This window comes from Delphinus delphis, chromosome 1 (genome assembly GCF_949987515.2).
Source record: "Delphinus delphis chromosome 1, mDelDel1.2, whole genome shotgun sequence".
Taxonomy (NCBI): domain Eukaryota; kingdom Metazoa; phylum Chordata; class Mammalia; order Artiodactyla; family Delphinidae; genus Delphinus; species Delphinus delphis.
In genome coordinates this window covers 175,816,531-175,830,592 of record NC_082683.1, presented here as the reverse complement: position 1 = coordinate 175,830,592, position 14,062 = coordinate 175,816,531, and the positions used below count along the sequence as shown (strand labels likewise).

At 35.4% G+C, this 14,062-nt stretch overlaps 1 protein-coding gene across 1 annotated transcript in view; it reads right to left on the bottom strand.

Annotated features, from left to right (window-relative positions):
* Positions 1–14,062, bottom strand: part of CDC73 (cell division cycle 73) — a 92,122-nt gene that overhangs the window by 68,422 nt on the left and 9,638 nt on the right. Inside the window, exons 6-10 of the mRNA XM_059998512.1 lie at positions 12,627–12,715; positions 8,840–9,056; positions 4,938–5,036; positions 3,092–3,170; positions 1,390–1,454 (exon numbers count right to left, since the gene is read on the bottom strand). Of these exons, the coding sequence (XP_059854495.1) occupies positions 1,390–1,454; positions 3,092–3,170; positions 4,938–5,036; positions 8,840–9,056; positions 12,627–12,715 (549 nt within the window). The remainder of the gene's footprint in view (positions 1–1,389; positions 1,455–3,091; positions 3,171–4,937; positions 5,037–8,839; positions 9,057–12,626; positions 12,716–14,062) is intronic.

Below are 14,062 nucleotides of genomic sequence, written 5' to 3'. Positions count from 1 at the left end.
AGAAAAGGTCAATAAATAAATCTTTAAGAATTTAAGTTCAATCTTACAGCTATGAGTTACCTTTTGAAGTCAGGAAGACCTAGGCAGATCTCATAAAATGGGTGTACCTATTTTACCACCTTCCCCTCACCCACTCGACTCTGGAGACACTGGCCTGCATGCTGCTGTATGGGCCTCAATCCCGACCCTGCGTGTCTTTCATGGAATGCTTGTCACCAGGCTCTGGCTCAACTGTCACCTCCTCAGAGAGGCCTCTCTCACTCCTTTCTGTAAAGAGTCCTATCTGGCTTATTCACAGCAACAACCCTAGCAACCAGAACACGGTCTGACACAAATACTCATAAGCACTTGTTGAATGAATAATGCGTCCACGTACAGTTTCAATAATACAAAAACAAATCTGATGACAATTTAAAAGTAAGTGTTTTAGCAAAATACATATAAAGACAAATATCAGTGCAGAAACTAAAAAAAGAACAAAGACTCACAGATAACAAAGATTATTGCATAGATTAGTGGTTACCAAAGGGATAGGTAGTTGCGAGGTGAGTGAAATGGGTGAAGGGGTCAGCTGTATGGTGTATGGTAACTAGACTTGTGGTGGTGATCACTCTGTAGCATACACAGATGTTACTACAATGTTGTACAACTGAAACTTATTTAAAAAAAAACGGGCCTTGGTCAGATCACCTAGAAATAACCATCTTTAGGACATTAAAAAAAAAAAAGAAAGTTTGCCAAAAGTGAGCCAAAGGCTTATAATCATGGACGTCATGTATTTGGCTGTGTCAAGTATGCAACTTGCAGCATGACATCAATCACTGCAATCTGTCTTTTTAGAGCGTAAAGCGTTACTTTTTTTTTTTTTTTTTTGTGGTATGCGGGCCTCTCACTGTTGTGGCCTCTCCCATTGTGGAGCACAGGCTCCGGACGCGCAGGCTCAGCGGCCATGGCTCATGGGCCCAGCCGCTCCGCGGCATGTGGGATCTTCCCAGACCGGGGCATGAACCCGCGTCCCCTGCATCGTCAGGCGGACTCTCAACCACTGTGCCACCAGGGAAGCCCAGCGTTACATTTTAATAACATGAGATATTATGGCAAAGAACTCTCCCAAATTGAATCTCGTAACTCCTCACTGACTTTAAATTCTCTAACCAGGTAGCATACAATCTACTTGCAAGTTAATCAAAGCAGCTTTTCTTTACACTCAGTTTAAAAAAAAAAGACACCCATGAATCAAATAATCACCCCACAGCTCTGTCAGCACAACTGGTCATTAAAGATAAATGTATGAAATTGAAAATGTTGGAGAACAAAGATTTCCTTCAACATCTGCTACTCACATAAAATGAATGGAACAAAAGAACCTCTGCATTCAGAGTGACTTACCGTTACAGACTTCAGCGTCATACCATGATAGGTGCCCATAGTGTCAATTTTGAAGCCTTCCGTTTCTATAAAGAAAGGGAGGTTACCATTAGACTTTACATATTTCATGATAAAGAACAAACCTAAAGTAATAATCTACATTATATCTGACAGTTCAACAGAATGACAAAGCCTTGAATCTACTATAGATATAAAGTTAAATTATATACTTGTGAAGTTAGAAACTTTAAAAGGAGTACTGGTCTCCAAAATACATTCAATACACACCAATGAGCCCAAAATGCAGAAGCTGGTTAGGACTCTAAAACCATGTTCAACGGTCATATAGTTGGTTGGAAATATCAAAAATTAGATTGAATAAAATACTTTATAACCCCCAAATTATTTAGTCCTAATATTCAACTACAGCACCACTAAAAGCATCTAACACCATGAGACCTCCTTAACTTATAAAAAGCTGTGTTCCAAAATTACAATCATCAGCATATGTTATGTAACTCACAGAAAAGCAACGTTGTAAATAGCGACAGGGACTCCAGGACAGAGGCCCAATATACCTTTCTGTGATGGGTCAGATATTAAATATTTTACACACTGCAAGCCATATAGTCTCTGTCACGACTCCTGAATTTTGCAGTTGTGGTGCAAAAGCAGGATGAACAACATATGTAAACAAATGAGCACAGCCTGATTTGGCCCAAAGAGGTTCAGATTTGGTCTGTGGGCTCTAATTTGTCAACCCCTACTTTATATAATTCGTCCCAAAAGAAAAACATTGCAGTGGATAAAAGAACGCATTACTGTCTTTCTACACCATGGATTCAGTACATGCCTTTATCCAGCAAATGAAACCAGCACACAAAATTCACTGTATAAAGACAACAAACCCTTTAATAAACTTAAATGGAGATTTCAGATTATGCAGGAAAAAAATCGTAAATGATAAACTTCTAGTTGCCTCTAACCCATTTTTTCACGAATGAAGTCAAGATACATGAAGATCCCAAGAGAAGTTGCGCTGACATCAGGCACCCCTCACTAGCCATCTTACTGATGCGGAAATGGTTCACTATTGAATTAGCCGTGTTAGCTATCACAAAACAAGTCCTCACATGCCTACTCTAAAATCTATGCTTCCCAAGTTCTCAATGTATACCTTTATAAATGGGGAAATATGATTTTATATATAGAATTTCCATTCTAAAATAAACTTCTGAGAAACAGAATTAAGGCTACTAGCAGTAAATATTTATAGATAGCTTATTACATATACCAGTTACTATTCTGGGGACTTCATTAACTAGTTTAATCCCCACAATAACACTAAAAGATAGGGACTACTACTAACGCTACTATTAGTATTGTAATGACACACAGGAGGAAACTGAAAGAGACTGCACTTAAAGTAACTTATCAAAATTATTCTGTAAAATGCTGGACAGTATTTTTAGGCTTTGAAGGCCACACGATCTCTGTCGCAATTCAAACTGCTGTCACAGCACTAAAGGAGCCACAGGCAACACAAAAATGAATGAGTGTGGCTGTGTTCCAACAATACTTGATTCACGAAAACATGTACATGGTGGCACAGACTTGGCCTGCAGACGTTAGTTTGCCAACCCCTGCTCCGAACACCAGGCCACAGTGCCTCTCAAGTTCAGCACGGCCACGGTAAGGGGAAGACCAAAATTAAGTAACTTGCCTTCTTTTCCTTTGAATCTTTCCTGGTCGTACCTGTTGTAGGCAGCTGGAATAGGCTGCTTGGTACGCAATGTGGGATCCTGTAGAAAAATATAATAACTATGAGTTACATGTCAATATTGTTTAAATTGTTACTTAATACTCATAATAAAAAAACACAATAAGGGTATTGTTTTCTAAGCCTTTTTCTTCTCAATATTTGAGCCAATAAGACAAAAACAAGGAGTAGACAAAAGTGGGGAATCATCTGAAGCTGATTTTCAAGATACTATTTACTGCTAGAAAATTACCATCCCTGCCAGGGACAAGGCAAAGGACCCCAAGTAAACGTGCACAAAGGCACAAAGCAAAATTCTTAGACATTGCAGAAATAAAATCGGTGTACTTAGTAATTTCATTCTAATTACTTAAATTTCTTCACAAATTAATAAACTGTCTCCAGTCATGAATTATTTTTCTTTAACAAAAAAAAATTTTTAATGCAAAGCTTATTGGGTTGACACTTTGGAGCCTTTTAACTGAATTATTCCAATTATTAATCCTTATATTAAATAAATAACAATGACAATAAACCCATGTATCAATGTACAGTGTAAAACTGAAGCTAACAAAGGTGTTTTTTAAAAATACTGAGAAAAACTTGCTAATCTAATGATGTATAATTTAATTCAAAAATACTTTATATAAAACTCAGTCTGTAATAATCTAAAGAAGCAGATTTAAAGAATATTCCCAAAATTGCTTGGGAAATTCATGGTATTCATAAATACTGAAATATGCTTCATTTCGTTACAACAGGATGCTACCGCTATTATTATTCCAAATAAAAGATACTCATTCAAGACTGTCACTAGGTATACACTTCTATTGTGAAATGCCAAACATTAAAATTTTCAAGTATTTTAATGATTATGGAAACACAGAGAATATTCAGTCAAGAAGATAATGGCCGAACTGTTTTAAGATTTGACATAAGTTTCATGCCAGCTGCTATTCAAGATGTCAACCAATTCATGACCATAGGCGCCCTGTGTTTCACCATAACGTCACCTGCCCCACTACCTGTCTGACTCATCTGTATGTCCCGTTAGACTACAAGCTCAAAGGGGCTTTCGTTCTTGTCCCTCCTGTATCCTTGTCAGCAAACTGCCTGACAAATAAGAGGCACTTAAAAACTTGCCAGAAAGTCACCTCAAGTGTTCGTCTAAATACCGGCAAAAATTCACTACCTCTAAAAGGGTAAACACCAAGGATTTCATGAACAAATAAAACTACTAGTTCTTGCAAAGACTGCATTAGTACTCTACCAAATTTTGACATACTTTCAAAAATTCTATATAAAAAGATTTTATTTGCATATTATTTTTCCTTTGCTGAACCTTATGAAACTGGCTTCATAGATTTCACTTATATGTGGAATCTAAAAAAGAAAACAAATCAACAAACCAAACAAAACAGAAACAGACTCACAGATGTAGAGAACAAACTGATGGTCACCGAAGGGGTTGGGGGGAGTTGGGGCAAAATACGTAAAAGGGATTAAGAGGTACAAAATTCCAATTACAAAAAAATTAAGTCACAGGGATGCAATGTACAGCACAGTGAATACAGTCATTAATACTGCATAACTGTGTATGGTTAACAGACGGTTACTAGACTTACGGTTCTGATCAATTTGTAATATATATAAATGCAGAATCACTATGTTGTGTACCTGAAACTAATATAACATTGTATGTCAACTATACAATAAAGAAGCAAATAAATACTCTAAGATGTTTTCAAAATTACAACACGGAATAATCGCTTTCATTAAAATTACTACATAAGCAGCAAAACATTCTTACCACAGGTGCCGCATTTGGGGCCGGTCGCTGTTCAGGTGCACGCCCTTCTTCTCTGGCTTTTACTGATTGAAGAATTGCAAAAATATTCTTGGAAAAATTCTGAAACAAATGGATTTTAATTATTAAGTCTGCTTAAAATTAAATATCCAAAAGCAGTAAGTTTACTTAATAAACAATTTCAGACTCAGTTTTCTTCCTATCAATTCTTCCCTACTACATCATAATGAGGTATGATTACTACACAAGTAAGAATCAACTGCTACTAGGAAAGTCACCCAAAGATCAATTATTATAAACCCCGTGTCACTCACTTATTTTCATTTTACTTAAAGTGCATAACTGGCTATAAATTCATTCATATTCTCCATTTATTCAAATATGTAACCAGGAAACAAGTTAATATTAAAAAAATAAAAATATGGCAGATTTGTTGCCAAGGGGGCTTCTTAATTCTAAAAGAAATTAATCCTTCTGAAAGAAATCAACTACTATATTCTCTTCTAGGTATAATAAACTCCAGTGCTAATTTCAGACTGCTATAATTTTTATGAGATGTTGAAAGTTTTAAGATACTGTTTGTTAGGACTCAACATGCACTTTTCAAAGTTTTTAAGTTGGAATGCAATTTAAAAATTTAACTTAACTTTTGCACGAACAACCTTAGCAACACTGAACAAAGCTGACGAATCTGACTCCTCCTTCTTTCATGAAATATTCTTCTTTTACCTGAGTCTCTCCCTCAGTTCCCTTGGGGCTCATCTAATTCTGCCTGTCAATCACTTATCATTTTAAGCAACATGTTATGACTATAAGCCAAACACCTCGCTTGGCACTCAGACACAATGACAACTAAGAGAGACGTCGTCCCTGTCCTCGTGAACCTCAAGTGGTTTCTCTTCTCTATACAATTAAGAATACTGTTTCTTTGGCTTGGACAGCTTGTCCCTCCTAATTACTTTTTACTATTTAGGTATCATTCTCTCGTCGTGGTTCTAGACCAAGTTAGCTGCCCTTCTTGGGTAGCATCCCTATAATGTCATATGTCACAATTACTGCTTATTTAATTATCTCTCTCCTATTAAAGAATATAACCTCTGTGAAAGCCAGGACCAATGCATCTCTAGTGAGTGCCCACCACGTGCCTGGCTGGTAGATGCTGAATAAATATTACACAAATAAACATGTATACAAAAGGAGAGATAGCCTGAAACATAACTTTAACCATTGCCCCACTAATAGTACTTACAAGTTCCTATAATTCTTTAGGACAGCAAACAAATGTCTCACAACCCCTTCCCACTCTCGAGAATTATGGCACACCCCAAAGAGTTTTATTATATAGGTTACAATATTTATCACATTAGAAATTTAAACTAAAATATTTTAAAAATATTAATTCCTACAAAAATGAGGGAAAAAATATTCCACATAAAAATAACTTGTTTTTATGAAAAAGTATTTTCCAAAATGCACAAAAAGTAAGGACAAGGAAGAGTGGCACTATGTTAAATTTAGGAAACTGTTAAGGTCTCAGTAGCAAAAAGAAACCTCTCAAATTCTAATTTTCTCATGAAAGTTCACATTTTATTACTGGCAACAAATACTGTCAGTTCCATTTCTTGAATGAACAGGCTTTCTTCCCTCATTTTCGAAAAAATGTCAAATGCACAAGTGCTCTTTATGGAGACAATCATCAGATTTTGGGATGCAGGAGTGCTTTGTATGCTCTGATTTCATCACAGAAAATACTAGAAAGACATATACTCAAAGGTTAAGATTTAATAAAATTAGTAAATTTTCCAATTTCACCAAGGACATCATTAGTAGGTGAAGAACAAAATGGCTACTAGCAAAGTTTGGTGCCAATGCTTTGATTCATGCCAAGATGCCAGCAGTTAACCAACCACTGCTTTTGCACCAGCAGTGAGAAGGTCAGCACAGTGACATATGCAAATAAAATCTTAATCCTATTATGAAAATAGTTGAAAATATGAAAGTCAAATTTCATTACTTTAAAAATAATAAAGCATTTCATGAGAGACACAAACTCTATAAGAATCAATCAAAATGTTACTAGCTATCTTTGTGTGGTAGAATTACAGGGGATTATTATCTTCCTTTTAGTGATCTCTTTTTATCAATCTTTCAAAGATGAACATATACTTGTGTATGTAAGTTTAAAAGCATGTTTTAAACAGTATTATAAAATCAGGTTGCCTTTTTGTAGGGTGTTTGCAGTGGTAATATAACTACAAAAGTATGTAGTTACATTTTTCATGGAATTTTAAACCTGTCTTTTATTTCGGAAACTCAGAAAAAAAGAAAGCCCTGATACCGGGTAATAATGAAGATCTGTCAAAAATCACAGGGGCTTTCAGGGCTATAAGTACCTAAAAAGGTTTTTTTAGAGGGTTTATTTTAGAGTTTTGCAGATGAGAACAGTATACAGAGAGGGGTTTCAGTTAAAATTGTTGCTTTTGACTTTTAAAAATGTTCATACTCATAGAAACAAACCTAGCTACCAAACAGTTCTTCTAGTATTAACTTATTTTTAAAATTACACATTGGTGCCAGCAACAGTAAATTATATTAGAACACTAAGTTTTGAAATGATGGTACAATCCTGCCACCTAGAGCTCAAAGAAAATTGTTCATTTCAAACATTACAATGAACGTTGGTAGAACAATATAAGTAACAGTATTTAACTATTAGCCATACTAGGCAGTAAAAATGAGTATCAACAGATCACTTTATTTTAAATACAAAAATGAAAGTTTACTCACGTTCTCAAATTTCTCTATAATTCTAAGCTCTGGAGAATGATTCTTAACCTTGACCTCAGTACTTTGTAAAACAAGTCAAAGTACAAAAGAAAAAGAATTCTTTCCTTCATATATTCTTTTCTAGTAGCTTTATTCCTACTAAAATGGCACAGTAAACTTAAGGCCAGAATCCAAAAAGAACTGCAAAGAAAACCAGTCTGCCTGGACCAATGTTAAAGTTCACTTTCATCAGTAATCTCATAACTTCTATAAACCTTCTCACCAAATCACCACTGTGAACTGGGCATCAGTGAAGAATTAACATTTAAGGGAAAATTCGGATGTGTGGGAGGAAAAGACAGGTGAAAAGAGGTAAGTGAAACAGAATCAACGCAACCTTTTTGGAGATGTATTAAGATACTAAACATCCAGTATCTTTCAACTTATCTTTCAAAATTTAAAGTACATATCTCCTTTAATCAGCAATTCACTTCTAGGAATTAATCCTTTTGCTATATAGACATAAATGCACAAAGGTGTATGAACGAGGATGTTTTTTAATGCAGTTTTTGTAATCATGAATAGGAAGGGAAGGAGACAGGGAGAAGGGGAGGAGGAGGGAGGAAAGGGAAGGAAGAAAACCCACAATCCTGTAGCAAAAAACAAAACAACTCCATTAATAAGGAATAAACATTCACCTAACAGACTATAACGTATCAAACACACTCAATACATGTTTGCTGACTGATTTTCGTTAAGTTCTCTACTTTGTGAGGAAAAAAATTAATAACGGCATTAATGATCAGAGAGCTTGCCATCAATATTCCTTGTTCATTAGGTTTAAGCAAAAATCTCATCAACAAGAAAACTGTAGATCTCTTTGGATTTACAAATGAGGTGAAAATAAAGGGACTCACGCTTTGTATCAGACTTTTTCATCAGCTTCTCTGGTGACCAACAACCAACCACATGCTAGAATGGAATGGTAAATATGGCCCCTTAGAAGTCTACATTATTACCGATCTGTCAGATATGAACTTGAAACTTCCTCCTCATGGGAAACTTTAACCAGTTTTATAACCAACTGTAGATGAAACACACACACTGACTCTAACGAACAAATAAAATATTTCAATTACCTTTCCTGTGCTCTGTAAGATAGTTGTTCGCGTCCTCCACACCCTTTCTCTGCTGACAATATCTCGGGTCACGTCTACTTCAGCATCCACAAAACTCCTCTGTTTTAGGGCAGTTATATCATCATCTAAGTCAGTCTTGATGGTAGATCGTTTCTTAGCCATAATTTTGGCTTTGATTGCAGCAATTTTTTCCACCGACATAGCTTCGGACAAAGACCTGAAAGCAATTTCTTTCTTAATATTCACAGCAAGGATCTCTTGAGCATATCATAAAATATTCTGTGACATTTTTAAGTTCCTGGTAATAACACTATAAGTGGCAATAATTAAGCTTTCCTTCTTATATATAAAACTGACATATTTGATAACTTATAACCATGTAAGAAAGAGACCCTATAGAAATATTGCACTATAAGCAAACTAGTAATTTCTTAGAAGGAACAATGCAAAAAATTTTTCACATTTTTTTTAACCTTTTGCCCTCCCAATCAGAGAATTTTGCACAAGCTGATCACATACCCTGGGACATCACTCCCTCACCCTGCCTTTAAAACTACTTTGCTGAAACCCTTCAGATTGTTTGGGTTTTTTGAGCACAAGCCACCCGTTCTCCTTGCTTGGCCCTGCAATAAACCTTTCTCTGCACTTCCCCCCACCCCCCAAAAAAGCCCTTTTCTATGAGACTTTTACTTGCTAACCCTCCTTCCCACCCATGCAACTTATACAAACACACACACATATGTGAGCATGTGCATGCACCACCCTAGAATGGGGGTAAAAATTTTTCATTCCGTGAAGAATTCACAGTTTAGGTTTTCCTCGAAACTTATTTCAAGGTTTCAAATCTATATGCTACAATGTACAACATATCAATCTTATAGATGACAGAGGCTTTTATATGCCACATAAACATATACTCCTTTTAAAGCCTAGAAGATAAAACCATATTTTGAAATTTTCTTTTTCTTTCCTTTATTTTCAAATAACATGTGAAATAGCAAACAGAGCCTATGCTTTCAGAACTATTTAGAAAACAAAAAAGACAACAATGAAAGTATAGATTTCATTAAGATCACAATCTTAAGCTTAGTGTCATTTTTCAAAATGTAAAACAAGAAAAAGAGTTTGGATACCTTAACAACAGTTGATAAAATTATTAGTCTAATCACAAGATGACAATCTTGAAATACGTTTAAACAACATGTGGGAAAAGGACAGGAATTCCTGCAGGTTTAAACATGGTAGTATTACATAGTATGTATTTTATTTACATTAGGTATGAAAGTACTTGCTCAAAGTATATGCTCAATATGCATTAGTATTTGACTCATTTTACATAATAATACACAACTTTCCCTTAAAATCTAAAGCATACCAGCATACCTTGAGCCAAATTCAAATACTTTTCTAAACTATAATCAAACGTGCATTGGACAATCATTGGACTTGTACTTCCAGCCAAGATGAAGTAACAGGGACTGGATTAACTCTCCTGTCTTGAAACAACCAGTCAAAATACATGAAACAATAGTTTACACAATACATGATATCAAGCAATGAAAGACAGTGATCTCTGACAAATGCAAACTAAATAATTAAGTCCTATGAAAGCTGCAGTTTATGGCCTTGAAAGTTTCCAACATGGCAGAGGGAGGAGAACCCAGGCAAAACTGTATTTCCTGATCTGAGAAAATGGTCCTGGGATTCTTCCATACGCAAGAACAAGGCGTATGGAAACTCATAGGCCAGAGTACCTGAGAAGAGAGAGCTGCACAGAAGGTCCCCCTCGAGTATTCCAGCAGAATACTGATTAGCACATAAACAAGTGGAAACTAAAGCTAGGAACAGAACCACCAAGAGTATTAGAGGGAACAGTGTCCAGCACTCACTCAGGATGAATAATAATACCTGTTGCCACCAGCCAGACTGAAGACCTCATATTCCTGGGGCATTAGGTAGAGTACTCAGAATGGTCTCGACTTTGCAGTGGTGGGGAATAACTACTCTAAATTAACATTGTTCAAATAACAAACCTTAAAGTCAAGACTCAAAAGGAAAAAACTGTTTCTAAGTGATTTAACTGTGTCCCAAAACAAAGCTAAAAAAAATTTAGAAGAATACAAAAACATCTAGCACTCAACAACATAAAATGCAAAATGTCTGGTATCCGAAGATTATAAGGCATATAAAGGAACAGGAAAATACAAGCCAAAATGAGGAGAAATCTAAACCAAAAACACTATAAACTGACACAGACGTAGGACTAGCAAACAAAGACATTAAAAGAATTAATGCAACTATTCCATATGCTCAACAAGTAAAGACATGGACTGCATATTTAGCCACCTTGTAGAGATAAAAAAAATACAATGTTGGAGACTACAAATGTAATGTGAATATAATTACAAAAGAAAACATTAGTGAACTATAGAAATTATCCAAAATGAACAGAAAAAAGAATCCAAAAAAAGAAAAGAACCCAAGTGAGCTGTTGGACAGCTTCCAGCAGAATACGAGTAATTAGGCCAGAAAGAGGGAAAAAGAAAAAAATTTTTAAGAAGCAATACCCAAAATTTTCTAAATTCAATGAAAATTATGAACCCAAAAATCCCCTCAAAAAGCTCAATGGACCTCAAGCACAAGAAAGATGAAGAACACTCCTCCAAGTCATGTGATAATTACATAGCTCAAAACTTGCAATACAGAAAATTTTTAAAGTAGTCAGAGAAAAAAGGGCACATTTAAAGAAACAAAAATAAGGATGACAGATTTCTAATCAGAAACAATGCAATCAAGAAGGCAGCAGTACAACATCTGTAAAGTACTTTAAAAAGACGTAGCTTGGAATTCCATATCCAGTGAAAATTAAAAAAAAAAAATAGGGGAAATAAACTTTTTCAAAAATAAAAATTAAGTTGAAAGAATCACTAGCAAACCTGCACAAAAAAGAAATGTTAAAAGAAGTCTTTTGGGGGGTAGGGTGAGAAGTCTTTCAGGCAGAAGGAAAAAATATGGGTACACAGGTCTACAACAGTAAAGAAGAGGCATGGAAATTTTTTTCTTATTTAAATCTCTTTAAAAGATAGTTTAAACAAGAATAAGAATGATGCATATTGGTGTTTATAACACATGTATGAGTAAAATATATGACAGCAGTATCACAGAGGCCAAGAGGAGGGAACTGCGAGTGCCTTCTAGCTGAGGCTCCGTGCTTACTCACACGGTGATGGAGCACGGAAGGTGGACTGTGACCCTAGCAACCACTCAAACAGGACAAGAGCATAAACTAATCAGCCAACAAAAAAGACAGAAGGGAATTACAGCATGTATTCATTCAATCCAAAATTAAATGAATTTCCTTTTTGGGGGACAAAATTTTAGTCCCCCAAAAAGGAAAAAAAACAAAGAGACAAACAGAAAACAACAGCAAATTAAAACTAGAATTAAGCATATCAATAATCATGTTAAATGTAAATATTTAACACATGGTACTTTACATAAAAAGTTTATTAATCACTGCTATAAACCAACAAAAGATTTCATGATGAACGAGTGGCTTGGATTATAATTTTTAAAAAGGAAAGATCAATATGGTAACAGAATCAAGAAGCTTCCAAAAAGCATAAGTAGCACAATGGCTTCCAATCCTCCCATCATAAAACATGCTCAAGCATCTTCTGAACTGAAGGCAATGAAGAACACATGTAGACAGCATACTAATATCCCTTTTTTCCATGTATACTTACATATACCTAGACTGTTCAGTTTCTACTAAAGAAATTCTTACCTGATCTGTTCAGTCTGTACAATCCCTTCTTTGTGACCCTCCAAACGAGCAGCCAATCTCTCTTTATCAAGGCGTACACACTCTTCATCCTGAAAATAATCACTCAGTGAATATTTTAAATTTTTATTTAACTTGTAGAACAACAACAAAAAAAAACACTGCACATAACTTTTCCTTACCCAAGTTCCCACCTATAAAGTCCCAGGCATCACTGGCCTTTGGTCAATTTTAAAATATTTTTAGTTACATAAAGAGAACAATAATAAATATATGTTGGATCATGTAAGATTAAAACTGACTAAAAGCTTACAAATAAACTTTAGTAAGTTTTTTCTATGATTAAGTGTTCTTCCCATAACATATCATAGCTACTTTTATTCAGAAAGATAACATACAACAAATAAATTCCTTCTCTTCAGGGAAGTTTATAACTAAATTTTATGAGAAGGCTTTGCCACAGTCAAAAATTTCATTTTGGGTCTAGATTTTTTTCATCTGTTGCCCCAGGTCCTGAATCTATCAGCACAGAACAAAACACCAGAAGTGAAACTTTAATGGTTTTCAAAGTATGTTCCTCAAAACATCAGGAGCTTCCTACAAAGTGCCCAGGAGCCACTTCTTATCTGAATTCAACTTTGGTAGCTCGACTTTTACCTCATTTAGATATTAGAATCTCAGGTAAAAGTCAGTCTGAAAAGTGTTCGGTTACTTAAAAACAAAACTTACTAATTCTGATCTAGTTCAATGCCCACATTCAACAGACAAGAAAACTGAGAACCAGAGTCAGCGTCTATGGCTAACAAATATGAAACTGTATAAAAACCATCAGTACGTTCAAGAGGTCCAGAGAGATGTGCTCCAATTGTGTTCTAACCATGTAAAACTCGAAACAGGCATATTGCTGAGATGAATGCAAAGATTAATATTTTAACAAGCACATTAAATTCTTTCCATTTGTAAGAATGATGTAACACGTATTACTCAAGTTCCTTCGGAAACTGATTTTTTTTTTTTTGGCCGCACCGTGCGCCTTGTGGGGATCTTAGTTCCCCAACCAGGGATCGAACATGGGCCCTCAGCAGTGAAAGCAGGGAGTCCTAACCACTGGACTGCCAAGAAGTCTCAGGAGACTGATTTTAGAGACAACTGCAGCCTAGGTTTTAACCAGATCCTAAGGCTTCTCTCTGCTAGCATAGTGCCCAGCAGGTCCTCAATATAGATCTGCTGAACTGAAAACTGTTTATGTAATATATCAATAGCTATTTATGTAATTTATTTTAACCCTACAAATGCTCTGGAAAGCATTTTATGATGCTATTTCTTGCTGGTTTCTAAAGTTACCAGATCCTAGCAATTTTGCATTTCTGATATGTTCAATTTTTTTCCAAATAATTAAACCATGAAGTTCACGTTTTTCCAACTAAATGGTATCTCTA